Below are 16,740 nucleotides of genomic sequence, written 5' to 3'. Positions count from 1 at the left end.
GGCTTTTAACAAATTTTTTCCTTTTTAAAATACAGGATTAATATTGACATATGTATCTATGATACAAACAAACTAAATTCAGACAACCCAAGAATTCAGAGGATTAGTCATCTGCGTGATTAAATCAGGGATAAAACACCTCTGAATTTTCCATAATTTGTTTTTACCATCATGCTTTCCTGAATATTTTGTAGAAATTACTTATTTATAAGATAATTTAAATTCTCAACAGACTGGAGTATAGCACACTAGTTAATACAGTCTTGTCACCATGATCTTCTGCCATTGACCAACGTACCAGTTTCTTAATTTTCCAGCTTTGGCTGGGGACCCTTTTCAGAGTATGCTCTTAAACAAGACTTTTTAGGCCCTACAACTACCTAAGAGCTGTATATGTTCTCTCTGTGACTTATGGAAGGTGTGGGACAGAAAACAAAGATAGGCAGGTGCTCTTTGCGTACGTTTGTTTCCAAAGCAGCCACTGAAACTGTGTGAATTGGAAGAAAACAGTCCTCACATGGAGTAAAGGACAATAGACTGGATCAGAAAGCTCAGCTGCTTCCCGGTGTTGAACACAACCTACAACACAAGGAGAATTCACTGACTGATAACAAGGAACAGATGGCACAGAGTAGGCCTATACTGGGTTTTGGTGTTGGCTGTTACCAAAACTAATCTTAAATAAATACTTTAATGCTGCCTCTTCAGGGGGAAAAAGTCAGGGTTGCACTGGGCAATAAAAGGTTTAATTCCAGCTTTGAAACAGTTTTTAACCCTTCACTAACAAGATTCAACTACTGAACAAAGACTAAGCAGGGTCTTAGGTATGGACGTAGCTCAACAACTGGGATGGAGTGATGGGGGTTCAGGACAAGGCTGCCCCAAAATGTGCCACTTTGGCATGTGGAGTATTTGAGCTGAAGGCAGCCAATGCCTAACAGACTTAAGAGCTTTTTACCTCACCTGTAATTGCCTAAAAGAATTCAGATAGGGAGCCTGTACCAGGAAGAGTGGTATTACCTTTTTGTTTTTTAAACTCAAGACTTCTCTGCATGGCATGGTTTACCAAACAAACATTTGCTCTTTCCATCTTCTTGTAAATTGTCTTTATTCCTTTTGAAGCCGCAGACCCTACCCACCCCTCCTTAGCTTTGGATGGCTTGTAAGTCTTAGTTGCCTGATTGTTTTTGACCCTCTCATGTCTATGTGAAGTTCCCGTTATGTATGAAATTAAATTTTTCTCCTATCTTATCTGTCTTATGTCAATTTAATTATTAGGCCATCCAAAGAACCTAGAAAGAAGGGTAAGGTTTTCCTCCCTTACAGGAGAAAATAATCCTGGACAGTGATCCTCATTTTTATGGACAGGGAAAAGAGGCACAAAGAGATTATGGACTTGGGTCGATGGAAAACAGCAGAGTCCCAACTGGAGCCAAGCCTGCCAACAATCACAGCAGGCTTCTCCCCTCAAATTCCTTCTCCATCTGCCATGACACTCAGGCATTGAAAGGGAATTTTCATTGTGTTCTTAAGGTTAACTGCTTTGGATGCTTTCAGAGAGGTAATTTCAAAATTCCCCTCTTCCTTGCCTTTAAGAAAAGGAGGAAAGAAGAAAAGTAAAAATAAGCCATATACACAGCTCCCACAGCACATAAGCTGAATGATTTAATATTAGCAAGGGCCAAATTGGATCTTGATAATGAAAATGAAGACACAGTAATATTTTCTCAAGAAAATAAACATTTGGAGGGAGAAGCATTTCTTAAAAAAAAGGAAAAAAGAAGTTTATTTGGAAAAGCCAGCCTCTTACACAAAAGGTTTTGTACCTATACTTCACTGTGTCAATTACAATGATATTTTTAAATGCACTGAATATAATTTATTGAGTGTCTATCATTATCTTCTTGTGCATTTTAGAAGATATTAGGTTAAAAAATATTTACAGATTTCATTCTGGTCCATCCTCCCTATCCTCATACTAAACTCATTTCTCTACTTTTCAAGTAAGTAAAAAGGGTCACAATACTTTAGTTTTATGTGGAGTAGTAAGAATGTGTCCAATAATTATAAGCAAAACATAATTTTTTTCAGGCCTCCTCAGAAAAAGAAAAGGGAGCACCTTCCCTCCCAATCTTATTCTTACTGGTTTGCCTGGGGCCAAATTACTCTGGCTTTCTTTAATTAGCAAACATTTAAAAAAAAAAGAACAAACAAGCACACAAAGATTGAGTATCTCACACACAGCTCTAAGCTAGACACAGATATAAATGGAACCACTATGAATCAATGGGGGAAAATTCCAGGAAAATCAACAACAAAAAAATTCTAAGTCTCACAGTTTAACTGAGGTTTTGGTAAAACTGAAGCTGAATTCAGCTGATGTTTGAAATATCTGTCTACATTTAATTAGATGTGTTGTATTTACTAAGGAGGTACAAATATATACTTTTGCATATTTTAAAATTAACTTTTATAGTGAAAAATACTAAGTAATTTCAAAGGGGGCAATGGTCTATAACCACTCAAACTTTGTCTTTGAAAAGGGAAAATAGTAATTTAATAATTTTATAATTTTATAATGAAATAATTCTCAAGCACTAATAATATTAGCATCCCAAGAAAAGATTCCAGAGGGGTGCTGATGAGTACAATGTGTCTAGAACAGCCAAGATGTTTCCAAAGTTTTATGCCTTAAATTTCCTAAATATATAGCTATCAGGCACTATGCTAGGCAACTACTGATGCAAGGAAAATATTTTAGTCAGGATTTTATAAAATCCCAACTTCCAACCAATATTTCTATTCATAAATCTTCCAGTGGTGATGTCTGACAGTATATTACAAATAACAATGAAGCAAGATTAATTTTAAATTTTAGATTTGTCAGAAACAAGTTAGTTGTTATTTTTCCTTATAACATAACACTTAAAATAGATGAATTCAGCAGAATGGTTTAAAAAGTTAAGGCTCCCTAAAGAGTTCTAAAGACTAAAACTTAAGGCACATATTAAAATCTTCTGGACACTGTTAAAAGCTAGGATTTAAACAAACAAACAAAAAAAACCCCACACTACGTCCTTCTCTCATTCTTTGCCAACCACTCCCTCCCCAAAGGTATGGCATTTTTAATTCAGGCTGCTGGTAAGGAGTGAAAACAGAACTTCCATCACTGAACACCTGGTACAATTCCCACACACATGTCCACTGTTGGCATTGAGCACCACTGCTGGATTACAGGCCAGTAGATATTTTCAAGGATCTTGGGTCACAGATGCTTCACTGACCCTTGGGCCCCAAAGGTTTAGACTGGACTCTCCTCCTCTTTGGGACTTCCTTCTGTGTCTTTCTGCTCTGCAGATTCTGCTGCATATTCTCTTGGCTTCTCAGCAGCATCCACACTGGTCTCCTCCTCTTTACTTTCCTTTTTCTGCTGATTCTCTGCTTTCTGCTCTTTTGCCACAAGTTGATAATTGATGCCCATGCCAATGAAGAGATAGATGCCTGCTATAATGAGGATCACACCACATGCCCAGTAGGTGTATTTGTAGTCTCCATAGATGTCATTCAGACGACCTAAAGATATCCAAAACAAAGTTATGTGGACAAAAGTAAACAAGTATACCTTCCCCAAAGAGAGCTGAAGGATCCACTCAGAAAGAAGATGTCAACCAATCCTCAGAGAGCCCACAAATGACCGTTTCATCTAAAAAGGAACTGCTAACAATGATCTCATCTTTTATGATGTCACATTTGGTTTTAGATGGCCTTACCTATCCTGTTACTTTTGCACCTTGAAAGTAATGAAATCTTGGCCAGTTGGAATGGGGAAAGACCCAGAGATCACCTAGATCCTCCCTTCACAATGGAAAAATTTGTTGCTCAAAGGAGATGTAGGAGTCTTGCCCCAGGCCCCAGAGCTAATTGCAGTCTCCCACCAACGCTCTTTTGCTGACATCAGCATTCCCAAAAAGCAGCCCTGGGGACAAGTTACAGAATTAACTAATAGCAACACCTTTCCACCATCCTAAGTGCTTAGCCCTCACAACAGGCAGCATCTGTCATCACGCTCACTGTGTACAAAGTCAGACTTAAGAAATGGCACATCCTAGGCTCCTCCAGTGAAGAGTCACCACGTGCATTAGCATATTAAAGGTTTTGCAAGGTCCTCTAGTAGAGCAATCTATCAAACTTGGTGTTCCCCAAATTTTTTTGACCATGAAATCCTCACGATAGAATTTATTAGCATCTCATCAAATTGGCATGTTAAGGAATAAACTCTGGAAAACCCTACTCTGTACCTCGGAGAAGGACTGAATATAACCAATTCAAACAGGATTCCATGTGCTTTTGTAATTCAGGGCATTGGCCACCCAGCCAAACTTACTGAGCCTACGCATGCACCAGGCACTGGGCTACTGGCCGTGAGGATAAGGGAGAGCAGAGGAGAAAACCTCCACAGTTCACTGGACAAGAGAAATGTTAATCAAATAATTACACAAACCTGACAAGGAGGGTTTGCAAGCAGAAAATAGGGGGTTGGCAGCAGCAAGCAGGGTCAGGAGGCTTCTCTCAAAGTGTAAATGAAGCAGAGACCTAGAGGGGGATCGGAGTTATCCAGGAGGAGGGCATGGGAGAAAGCTGTGGCCAGGGAACAGCAAGTGCAAAGGCAGGTGAGAGGAAGCGGGGTGTGAGAGGGAAGGAAGAAGGGCGGGGCTGCTGGAGCAGAGAGAACAAAAGGTGAGTGAGGGGAAATGAGGCTGGAGACATTGGTGGCCAGGCTGGGGGGCGCCTCGTAGGCCACATTAGGGAATCTGATCTCCACCCTGAGAACAATGGGAAGCAACTGGAAAGATCTAATCAGCTGGGCTATCAGGTTTGTATTTGCACAGATAAATTTTGCCTGCAGAGTAGAAAACAGATTGAAGTCCTGATAGAATGGAAATGGGTAGACCAGCCAGGAGGCTCATGGAGTAGCCCAGATGGGAGACAGGAGCTGTGGACAGGGTGGTGGTGTGATGGAAAAGTGGACCAATTAGAAAGAGATTTAGGAGATGAAAACTGACAAGACTTGGCAATCACTGGATATGGGGAGGAAGAGAACAATATCAAAAGATAGCTGTAGGACTTCTTTAATGTATCCTCACTCACTAGCCAAATCATACTTCTAAGACGTATACATCTAAAGGGAGGGCCAGGGCGCCTGGGTGGCTCAGTTGGTTAAGCAACTGCCTTCGGCTCAGGTCATGATCCTGGAGTCCCGGGATCGAGTCCTGCATCGGGCTCCCTGCTCAGCAGGGAGTCTGCTTCTCCCTCTGACCCAACCCCCTTCTCATGCTCTCTCTCTCTCTCTCATCCTCTCAAATAAATAAATAAAATAAAAGGAGGGCCAAATTATATTTTCACTAATGTTATCTAATGAGGTATTAATTTAAAAAATGAAGTATTTAATAACCTTAGGAAACAGTTCCCAAATTATATACTCACTTACTAGCCATGTGATATAAGGCAAATTATTTAACCTTTCAAAGTTTCTATTTCTTATGAAGTAGGAACTCTAACAGTCCTATTTCATAGGCTTGTGAGATATAAGAGGATATAGAAAATGGTTAGAACAGTCCCTGGTAAACCATGAGCTTACATGGTAGCTATTATCAGCGATGGAGTTGGATTTTACATGTTTTTCTACAACAAGCACATAAGGTTTTTTGTTGTTGTTTTTGTTTAATTTTTTTATTATTATGTTATGTTAATCACCATAGTTTTTGATGTAGTGTTCCATGATTCATTGTTTGCGTGTAACACCACAGAAGCAAGTAAGTTTTTTGAAGAGAAAACATAATTCAAAAAAAGAATGCCATTTGTAAAAATATTTGATTCACCTTTCAGGTTGTTGGTTCAGTGTAATCAATTCTGTAAGAATCTGAGCAATTATGCTGTGCCAAACATTGTGCCAACACTGAGGCTACAGAAATGAGAAATACTTTCTGCCACCAAGCAGCTTACTAATCTTGGCTTTCTATCACCTTTTCCATCTTTAGTGCCTGTTTCATGTTAACAGAACCAAAGAGGTAGTAAGGCATACTATACCTAAAAGCGGTGGCCCCAGGAGGACTGGACAGCATTCCACAATGGTCACCAATCCCACGGCGCTGGAGAACCTCTGGGGTCCAACGAGGTCCATCAGTGTTTCAAACAACACTGAGCTGAGCCACCCAAATGCAAATCCAAAGAATCCCGCATAGACACAGAACCCAATGTAGCTGGAGGATAAAGGTGCTAGCAGATGACACACTCCATTTGCAACAATAGAAGCTGCAAAAAAATACTGAACTCGAGGTCTTATCCACTTGGTGTTGGCTACAAGTCCCATAGAAGGTCTGGCTACCATGTCAACAAAAGCCAGAATGGAAAGAAGGAAGGCAGACTTCTCACTAGAGTAATGTTGACTCTTGCCATAATTACTAAGAAAGACCAAAGGGGTAAACAGTCCAAAAAACATGAGCACGTTTCCGGACAGGTATAGCAAAAAGCCTCTGTGTGTGAACAGAGATAAGTCCAGGAATTTATTAATTGTTTGGAAGACCGATCGTTTCTCTTCTTTGCGGTTTCCTCCAATAAGATCTATATTTGCGTCACCTGCTCCCTTTTTTTCGTCAGATTTTCCAGGTTGCTGAAGGGATTCTTTAGACCTATCTTTCCCTGCACTTGTTGGTGGGGGCCCTATTGGACGCATCAGGGCTCCAGCTACACAGCAGTTTAATAGGAGGCCCCCAAGAATTAGGAAGCTCCCTCTCCAGCCAAAGATACCAAAGAAAGCCTGATTGAGGGGGGCCAGAGTGGAGAGGAACACAGGGCTGCCTGCCATGGCCAGTCCATTTGCCAAAGGTCGCCTCTTGTAGAAATACTTGCCAATCATGGTCAGAGCAGGATTCAAGTTGAAGGCAAGCCCAAGACCTGGGGAAGAGGGAGAAAAACAACCACATAAATGTCAGAAACATATTTGGAATTACATAACCAGACAAAGAAATTAAAATGAGAAGTATAAATAATACAAAGGAGATAAAAATCCTCACCACTACAGGACATACTGTATAGTGGTTTAAAGTATGGGATCTAGAACCAGACTACGTGGGTTCAAACCTCAGCATCACTATTTACTGGCTGGTAATATCAGACACATGTGTTTCCTCATATGTAAGAGGGGCACACAGCACTACCGTGAGTAAAACACTTAGAAGAGTGCCTGGCATGTAGTAAGCACTCAATAAATGTTATTTTTATTATTGTTGCTTATATTATTTGTCTAGTCTTAACAGAATCACCCGAGGAGTCACTGTAACAATAGAAGATCATTAAGTAGATAGTTACAATTAGAGACAAAATTTTACAACAGAAAATGCAATACAAAATTATTCCTTTTACAATCGCTCCAAAAAGTAAAAAAATGTGCAATTTAGAATCGCTATAATTGTGTAACTTTCCTAAAGGGTTAGAGAATTAAAAAACCACAAACACACACACACACACACACACACACACACACACACACACAAACAGTTTTTGGATAATAAAACACAGCATTATCATCAGTACCCCGTAAATGAATGCATTAATTTAATGTGATTCCAATGAAATGTAAGTGCATTTCATTTTGGAATAGGTAAAATGACTCTAAAACATAGAATGCATGGGAGTCAACCAGAAAATTTTTGGTGGTACTGGAGGAGTGGGACAAACATTAACAGATACTTAAATGGACTTCCAAAAGCTACAATCACTACAACAGTGTGGCTCTGACTCAGTATAGGTAAACACTTATCACTGAAAGTGGACAGAAAGTCCACGAACATACCTGATTTTGTTATATATATGATTTAATGTAAAATGATTTAACATAGATATGTGATTTAATGTAAAAGTGAAATTTTAAATTACTGTAGAATTGTTCAATAAACAGTGCTGTAAAAGTAAATATTCAAATAACTTCTAGATGCTCTCCCTGGCCCCCACTTGCTCCAACTCCCTACTATTTATGTTTAAGTGATTCACAGAGGCTTAAACCAATACATCAGGGCTGATCACTCCCCCTTTTCAAGCCTGCTAATGGCTTCCCATCCATAACCTTTATGTTGGCCCTTACCTCTCTTCCTCATCTCATACCAGACCATTCTCACCTGTGCCAATAAGCACACTGTTGACCTGGGGCTTAGGTTCCCCTAAATTTTCAACAAAGCTTGTTCCCTGTTGCTACTCAAATCTCTTGGTTAAGGTCATCTCTTGAGAGTGACCTACCTTTGTAGACTACCCAGTCCTTCCCTGTCAGAACATTTTATTTTGAGGCTTTGTATAGCATTATCACTACCTGATATTTTTCCTATTTCTTCATACATTTGCGAGTAGTATTATCTGTTTCCTCCCATTAAAGAGTATGATTTAGCCCTAGTTGTTGCTCTATTCCCAACAAAATCTAGAACATTGCTTGACATATACATGGTTGTTAATAAATATTTGAGGAACTAAAAGAGCAAATGAACAAACTGACTAACCATGTGGGAACAAACAGAGTTTCATATTTCTTTCTTCTCATTTTATGTAAAATGTTTTCTTCCATTCAGAAATTTAAAATGTAAGAGAACATATGTTTAAGAGAATATAATAAATGGAAAGGCATTCCATGCTCATGGAATGGAAGAACAAGTATTGTTAAAATAGCCATACTACTCAAAGCAATCTTTGGATCAAAGATTGGATCCAATCTTGATCCAACCAAAGATGGATCAAAGCAGATTAAATGCAATCCTTATCAAATTACCAACAGCATTTTTCATAGAACTAGAACAAATAACCCCTAAAATTTGTATGAAATTACAAAAGACGCCCAAATAGCCAAAGCAATCTTGAAAAAAAAGGGAACAAAGCTGGAGGTATCAAAATTCCAGATTTCAAGTATATTACAAAACTGTAGTAATCAAAACAGGATGATACAAGCACAAAAACAGGCACATAGATCAATGGAACAGAATAGAAAGCCCAGAAATATACCCACGATTATATGGTCAATTAATCTTTGACAAAGGAGGCAAAAATATGCTATGGGAAGAAGACAGTATCCTTAACAAATGGTGGTGGGAAAACTGGACAGCTACATGCAAAAGAATGACACTGGACCACTATCTTACACCATATACAGTCATAAACTCAAAATGGATTAAGGACCTAAATGTGAGACCTGAAACAGAGGCAGTAATTTCTCTGACATCAGCTGTAACATCTTTCTAGATATGTCTCCTGAAGCAAGGGAATCAAAAGTAAATATAAACTCTTGGGACTGCATCAAAACAAAAACCTCCAGCACAGCAAAGGAAACAATCAACGAAACAAAAAGACAACATACTGAATGGGAACAGATATTTGAGAATGACATATCTGATAAAGGGCTAGTAGCCAAAATATATAAAGAACTTACAACCTATACACACACACACACACAAAACAAATAATCCAGTTGAAAAATGGGCAGAAGACATTATAGATATTTCCCCAAAGAAGGCATACAGATGGCCAACAGACACATGAAAAGATGCTCAACATCACTCATCACCAGGGAAATGCAAATTAAAACTACAATGAGATATCACCTCACACTTGTCAGAATGGCTAAAATCAAAAGCTCAAGAAACAACAAATGTTGGGGAGGATGCAGAGAAAAAGGAACACTTGTGCACTGTTGGTGGGAATGCAAGCTGGTGTAGCTACTGTGGAAGACAGTATGGAGGTTCCTCAAAAAACTAAAAACAGGACTACCATATGATCCAGTAATGCCACTACTGGATATTTGCCCAAAGAAGACAAAAACACCAATTCGAAGGGATATATGCACCCTGATGTTTACTGCAGCATTATTTACAAAAGCCAAATTATGGAAGCAACCCAAGTGTCCATTGATTGGTGAATGGATAAAGATGTGATGTGTGTGTGTGTGTGTAAAGGAATATTATTTTTGTTAAGGATTTATTTATTTGAGAGAGAGAGAGTGCACACATCCGTGCATGGGAGTGGTGGTGGGGGGAGGGGGCAGAGGGACAGGAAGAGAATCTCAAAAACACTGCCCACTGAAAACAGCCTGAGACAGGGCTCAATCCCAGGACCCTGAATGATGGCCCGAGCTGAAACCAAGAGTCAGATGCTCAACCGCTCAATGGACTGAAGCCACTCAGGTGCCCCTATACAATGAAATATTATTTAGCCATAAAAAGAATGAAATCCTGCCATGTACAACAACATGGATGGATCTAGAGAGTATAATGTAATGTTAAATAAGCCAAAGAATACAAATAGCATATGATTTCACTCATGTGTGGAATTTAAGGAACAAAACAAATGAACCAAGGGGCAGGGGGGAGACAAACCAAAAACAAACAAAACACAACAACAAAACCCCAGACTCTTAACTATAGAGAACAAGGGGAGAGGGGGGTGGGGGGATGGGTAAAATAGGTGAAGGAGATTAAGAATACATTTATCTTGGGGCGCCTGGGTGGCTCAGTCATTAAGTGTCTACCTTCGGCTCAGGTCATGATCCCAGGGTCCTGGGATCGAGCCCTGCATCGGGCTCCCTGCTCAGTGGGAAGCCTGCTTCCCCCTCTCCCACTCCCCCTGCTTGTGTTCCCTCTCTTGCTGTATCTATCTCTGTCAAATGAATAAATAAAATCTTTAAAAAAAAAAAGAATACATTTATCTTGATGAGCACTGAGTAATATATGGAATTGTTGGAGCACTAGATTGTATACCTGAAACTATTATAACACTATGCTAACTACCCTGGAATTAAAACACAGTTTTAAAAAAGTAGGCAAATATATTCATAATCTTGGAGTGTAGAACAACTTTGTAATAATGATATACAAGACAAAAATCATGAAGTATTGAGAGTTTTGAATACCTGAAATTGTAGATGAAGAGGGAAAAAACTGGAAGACTAAATTAAAAAATTTTCTTCCAAACAAAATTCAACAGAAAAAATTAACTGGGGACAGATATTTGGGGGGAGGGGGAATGGGAAGTTACTGTTTAATGGGGACAGGGTTTCATTCTGTAAGATGAAACAGTTCTGAAAATGGATGGTGGAAATGGTTGCATAAGAATGTGAACATACTTAATACCACTGAACTGAATACTTAAAAGATGTTAGGAATGTAAATTTTATGTGATATGTATTTTACCATAATTAAATGTAAAAAAATTTTTGGAAAAATAACTGTCTTTTTTTTTTTAAGATTTTATTTATTTATTTTGAGAGAGAGGGAGTGTGAGAGAGAGAGCATGAGCAGGGGGGAGGGGCAGGGGGAGAGGGAGAAGCAGACTCCCTGCTAAGCAGGGAGCCCAACATGGGGCTCAATCCCAGGACCCTCGGATCATGACCCGAGCCGAAGACAGACACAACCGACTGAGCCACCCAGGCACCCCAAAATAACTGTCTTATGCAAAGGGATAATAATTTAACCTGTAAAGTTATTACACATTATTTTTAAATAGGTACACAAAAGCAGTCAATAAGCATTTTGTACAAAGACAATAAACAAAAAACCCGAAATACATAGCCACAAACATATTAAAAACATTTACTTTCCTAATAAAGAGATTTAAATTAAAATCAGGAAATACTGTTCACCTGTTAAATGATTCACCTGGCAATAATTAAAAAGGATAATATCCCATTGTTGTCAAGGCTGTATGCCCTCTCACATTATGGTGAGCATGATCTTTTTGGGAATTTAGCTCATATGTATCTTTAAAACACACAGCAGTTCCACTTTTACAAAGCTATCCTAAGAAAATATTCATGTTCACAAAGATTATCAACACAATACTGTTTACTAATAGTAAGAAAATGTAAAAAATCAAAAACAAAACCCTAAAAATCGAACAATTAACTAAGAGACTGGTCAAATAAAATTATGGTACGTATCGGGATGCATGGCTGGCTCAGTCATTAGAGCATAAGACTCCTGATCTCGGGGTTCTGAGTTCAAGCCCCACACGTGTCATAGAGCTTACTAAAAAAATTATTGTACATACCTATTTAATGGAATAACAGATTAAAAATCTTGTAATATTTAATGACATGGAAAGATGTTCATGGTATCCTGTTAAGTGAAAAACTGGTTACAAAACATATCTGATTATTTTTTGTATTAAAAAAGGTTTTATCTTTGTGCACAGGAAAAGTATGGAAAGATATACATCAAAATGTTAATAAAGTCTCTGGATTGTGAAGTTATGAGTAATCTTTATTATACTCATCAGCAGTTCATTACTTTAATTTGGCTATCAAAAGAGGAGGGAGGAATTATTAAGTGGGTCTTCTATCCCTCAGAAATGTATTTGGACATTCTGCCAGATAATTCCTGCTTTATATTTTATACTCTCTCCTGCTCCAGTAGAAGCCTATCCCCTGTGGGAAGAAGAGGTAATGAGAAAGAGTAATAACCAATGATCACCCTTGCAAGAAATTGCCAAACACATTTTATCTACCACCACTGACTAGTCTTAGGACAAGGGATGCAATCATCTCTTTCATTATTCATTCATTCAACAGTGAACACCCCCTGTATAACAGGAATTTCCTTAGAAGTTTGCTTTTCTAGTACCCTTTAATGTATTTATAGCTCTTCAAAATGATAATCAAGTAATTTCTATAAGGTAGGAATTTCACTCAAAAGATCTGAAAGATGAATGTTAAATGAATACCAAATAGCCAGCAATAAATTAATGCTTGAAAATGAATCAACAGTAACTCACCTCCAATGACTCCAACACACAAGTAAAGTTCCTGAACAGTATTACAGAAAGAAGCCGCAACCAAGCCACAGCCTGATAAGCAGCCACCAACAATCATGATTGGACGACTGCCATATTTATTCACCAGGATACTGCTGATAGGACCTAGGAGAAAACCAGAAATTTAGTTAACACAGAGGAAAGGAACCAACTCCCTCCTATCTACACAAGGCATTGACGCTAAATGACAAGTCTTTTAAAATAAACAGATAAAAACAAAGACAATGGGAAGAATATTGCTTTCTACATTTATTTCATAGTCAAAGGTGTATTAGAAAATAAAGATGCTAAAGAACATCATTGTATATCTTCTTTATCTATAAATATTGGATGGAATTTTATTAAAATATCAGACTCTGGTTCTCTCCTTGGTCTTCCTCTTATAAGGCAGAACTGGCTGAAAACACCTTGGTAATGGATGTTGATAGGCTTGTTGATGTATCTAGGATATGATAAACATATTTAGTAAGTTTGCTCTGTTTTAATTTTTGGACAGGCACTCTAATATGATGATATTAGAGCATCATTTACACATTATCATAAATGTAGTTTGTGTCATATTTTTTAAAAAGAAAAAATCCCTGAAAAATACGTAATTATTTTTTCCAAGTTTAAGTAGCTTTGCAATTAGGAAATCTAAATTGAGGGCGCCTGGGTGGCTCAGTCGTTAAGCGTCTGCCTTCGGCTCAGGTCATGATCCCAGCGTCCTGGGATCGAGCCCCGCATCAGGTTCCCTGCTCCGTGGGAAGCCTGCTTCTCCCTCTCCCACTCCCCCTGCTTGTGTTCCCTCTCTTGCTGTGTCTCTCTCTGCCAAATAAATAAATAAAATCTTAAAAAAAAAAGAAATATAAATTGAAAACAAAAAACTTCCCAGTTATACCTAGATGTCTCAGGTACTAAATTGAACATTTCTTTAGAGTTAACCTGATTCCATGCCTAAATTACTGTTTCATGGTAGCAATACAGTGAAACTAAGCTTGCAGGAGATTAAATCAAATAATGGTTAAAATATCTTGGATCTAACAATTCAAGAAGATAGGAAATAGTGTTATCTAAGATAATCAGATTAAATTTCCTCTGATAAAGGGACGCATACCAAAATTATCAGTTTTTCTTCAATGTGAAAGGAACCAAATAAAATGTGAAGTATTATAAGGATCAGGAAGAAAAAGATTTGATGCATTTAATGTATGTTTTCAAATATGAGTATCAAATGGGCTCTCCTTACTTGCTATAAATAGGTATAATCTGTAATTCCCCTTTCCAAGTTTTTATTTTTAAAGATTTTATTTATTTGTTTGGCAGAGACACAGCGAGAGAGTGAACACGAGCAGGCGGAGTGGGGGAGAGAGAGAAGCAGGCTTCCCGCGGAGCAGGGAGCCTGATGTAGGGCTCCATCCCAGGAGCCAAAGGCAGACGCTTAACGACTGAGCCACGCAGGCACCCCCCTTTCCGTATTTTTAAGTGTTAATTATAATAAAGTCCTATTCAAACCAAACAATGTTTTAAAAGCTGTAACATGGGGTGCCCGGATGGCTCAGTCAGTTGAGTCTCCAGCTCTTGGTATTGGCTGGGGTCATGATCTGGGGTGGTGAAATTAAGCCCTGCATGGGGCTCCACACTCACCAGGGAGTCAACTTGCAGATTCTCTCCCCCTGCCCCTCCCCCCATGCTTGCGTACAGGCTCTCTCTCTCAAATATCTTTAAAAAAAATAAAAGCTGTAACACAACTCTTAAGTAGACTAACATTATTTTCTGATTACACTGACATTCATTGCATTTCATTTCTTTATAAAAGAATATGCCTCTGTCTGTACTTCATGGATAGGGACTCGGGGGAATGACAACTTTGTTTACATGACACCACACCTTACCTGCCTGGTTAAGGTAGAGGACTGCAAACAAGAGGATCACTGCAATGCATCAGTAGGGAAGGGCACACAAGGAAATGAACTGATGTTTGAACTTTGCAAAGTCACAAAGCTACCAAGAACCAAGTTTCAAATCCAGCTCATTTTCTCCCTATTACACTGTACTTCATATTTTTGGAACTAAGCTATTAAGCAGAAGACATAAAAATTGTGTTTTCCTTCTATTAGCACAGTAAATTCTGACCTTATTCTGCTCATTCTATAATTAGTTCCTTAGAAGACAGTAAGTCTATTTTTTAAAACAAATATAGAATGTACGTATTCAGAATATATTATTGGTTATATGTTGACATATTCTATTTCCATAAACACTATGGGAAATTCTGCAGTTACTTATATTCTAGTACTATACTCAAAGCTGCAGTATGATTCAATTAAAAGGTCAGCTCTGACCCCAGGGAACCCAAATTTAAATTATAGTGTATGTAAGCATGCAAGAAGGAAACAAACCTTTTTTCCTTTTTAAAGATTTTATTTATTTGAGAGAGAGAGAAAGCGAGAGCACAAGCAGGGGGAGTGGGAGTGGGAGAGGGAGAAGCAGGCTCCCCACTGAGCAGGGAGCCAGACTCGGGGCTTGATTCCAGGACCCCAGGATCACGACCTGAGCTGAAGGCAGATGCCTAACAGACTGAGCCACCCAGGTGCCCCAGAATCAAACCTCTTGATATCCTAGTGTTTCAGAGGACTAAGTCTCTTTAAGGCTGGGTCAAGAACTGGCTGCCAGGAGAGATTTCAGGCCCAACCAAGGATATGTATAAAGAAGTTTTCATTGACTTTCTAAGTCACTTCAGGAAAATACTAGACCACAGCTGGTTTGGAAGTAATTTGAATTTACAGCTTGTGTAAGGTGAAAGAATTAAATACTGAAAGAATATTCATGAAATATTTTCACATAAATTGGTCATGAAATAGATCTTGTATAGTCAGAATTACAAAGATCAAAATATTGCCACACTATCGACTTGTGAAGTAGAAGTTAATACTGTAACATCTGCAATATTAAACTAGGAATGTTAAAGACATTAGTGTGAAACTGAAAATATGCAAATTACTTTCCTGTTAAAAAAAAAAATCGGAAAAACTCAAATAAAAAAGAGAGTAGGCAACTAAAATCTCCTCCCCTAAAAATATACTTACACTCCAACAAGCATCAGTACGTATCTCTGAACCAAAGTACTAAAAGAAAAAAAAACTAAACCACTGGTAGTTCAAAACATATTAGTGTTGAGGGTGTGGCCCAAATACATTAAGTTAAAGAATTGTGGCAGTTGAAAACTGATGATAATTCTTAGGGGATATACCACTTAGGAGCCAATCAAAACAAAATAACCCATTTAGTAAAAATTCTGCCACAAGGCTCTCGATAGGCAATTTGTCTTTCAGAGTTATTTCAGGAAGGATGACCCCAATTAGCTATCATTAAAAATAGAGAGGGGTACAGTTCATAGGCCTATTATAACACAAATTCAGAGAAATGTGCTAGTTATCTCTGGGTGAGGACAAAGAAGGAACTGTTTTCCCAGAAGAAAGTGTCATGTGCCATTAGTACAACTGACATCACTTACTTTTGATGCAAAATGCAAGTGGCTCTCAAGCTCTTTGGCAGCTCCAAATTATAACATGTGAACCCCTGGTTTATAGTCAGCTTAAAGATACCCTGAGCACCTGGAATACGTCTGGATAATACTTATACCAATTTCTTCAAGCCATCATAGTCAAAACCTCATTAGAAAATCCTGGCAGAGGGCGCCTGGGTGGCTCAGTTGGTTAAGCGACTGCCTTCGGCTCAGGTCATGATCCTGGAGTCCCGGGATCGAGTCCCACATCGGGCTCCCTGCTCGCCAGGGAGTCTGTTTCTCCCTCTGACCCTCTTCCCTCTCGTGCTCTCTATCTCTCATTCTCTCTATCTCAAATAAATAAATAAAATCTTTAAAAAAAAAAAAAAAAAAAAAAAAAAAAAGAAAATCCT

The 16,740-nt window shown here is 38.5% G+C and overlaps 1 protein-coding gene across 1 annotated transcript in view; it reads right to left on the bottom strand.

The window, feature by feature from the left end:
* Positions 1-1,634: 1,634 nt before the first annotated feature.
* SLC16A1 (solute carrier family 16 member 1) overlaps positions 1,635-16,740 on the bottom strand; it is a 43,388-nt gene continuing 28,282 nt past the window's right edge. The window contains exons 3-5 of the mRNA XM_028102009.2: positions 12,802-12,945; positions 6,088-6,954; positions 1,635-3,573 (exon numbers count right to left, since the gene is read on the bottom strand). Coding sequence (XP_027957810.1) covers positions 3,302-3,573; positions 6,088-6,954; positions 12,802-12,945 — 1,283 coding nt within the window. The 3' untranslated portion in view covers positions 1,635-3,301. The remainder of the gene's footprint in view (positions 3,574-6,087; positions 6,955-12,801; positions 12,946-16,740) is intronic.

This window comes from Eumetopias jubatus, unplaced genomic scaffold (genome assembly GCF_037043125.1).
Source record: "Eumetopias jubatus isolate StellerSeaLion01/CBP00866 unplaced genomic scaffold, mEumJub1_p1.0 scaffold_4, whole genome shotgun sequence".
Lineage (NCBI taxonomy): Eukaryota > Metazoa > Chordata > Mammalia > Carnivora > Otariidae > Eumetopias > Eumetopias jubatus.
This window is presented reverse-complemented; position numbering and strand designations above follow the sequence as displayed.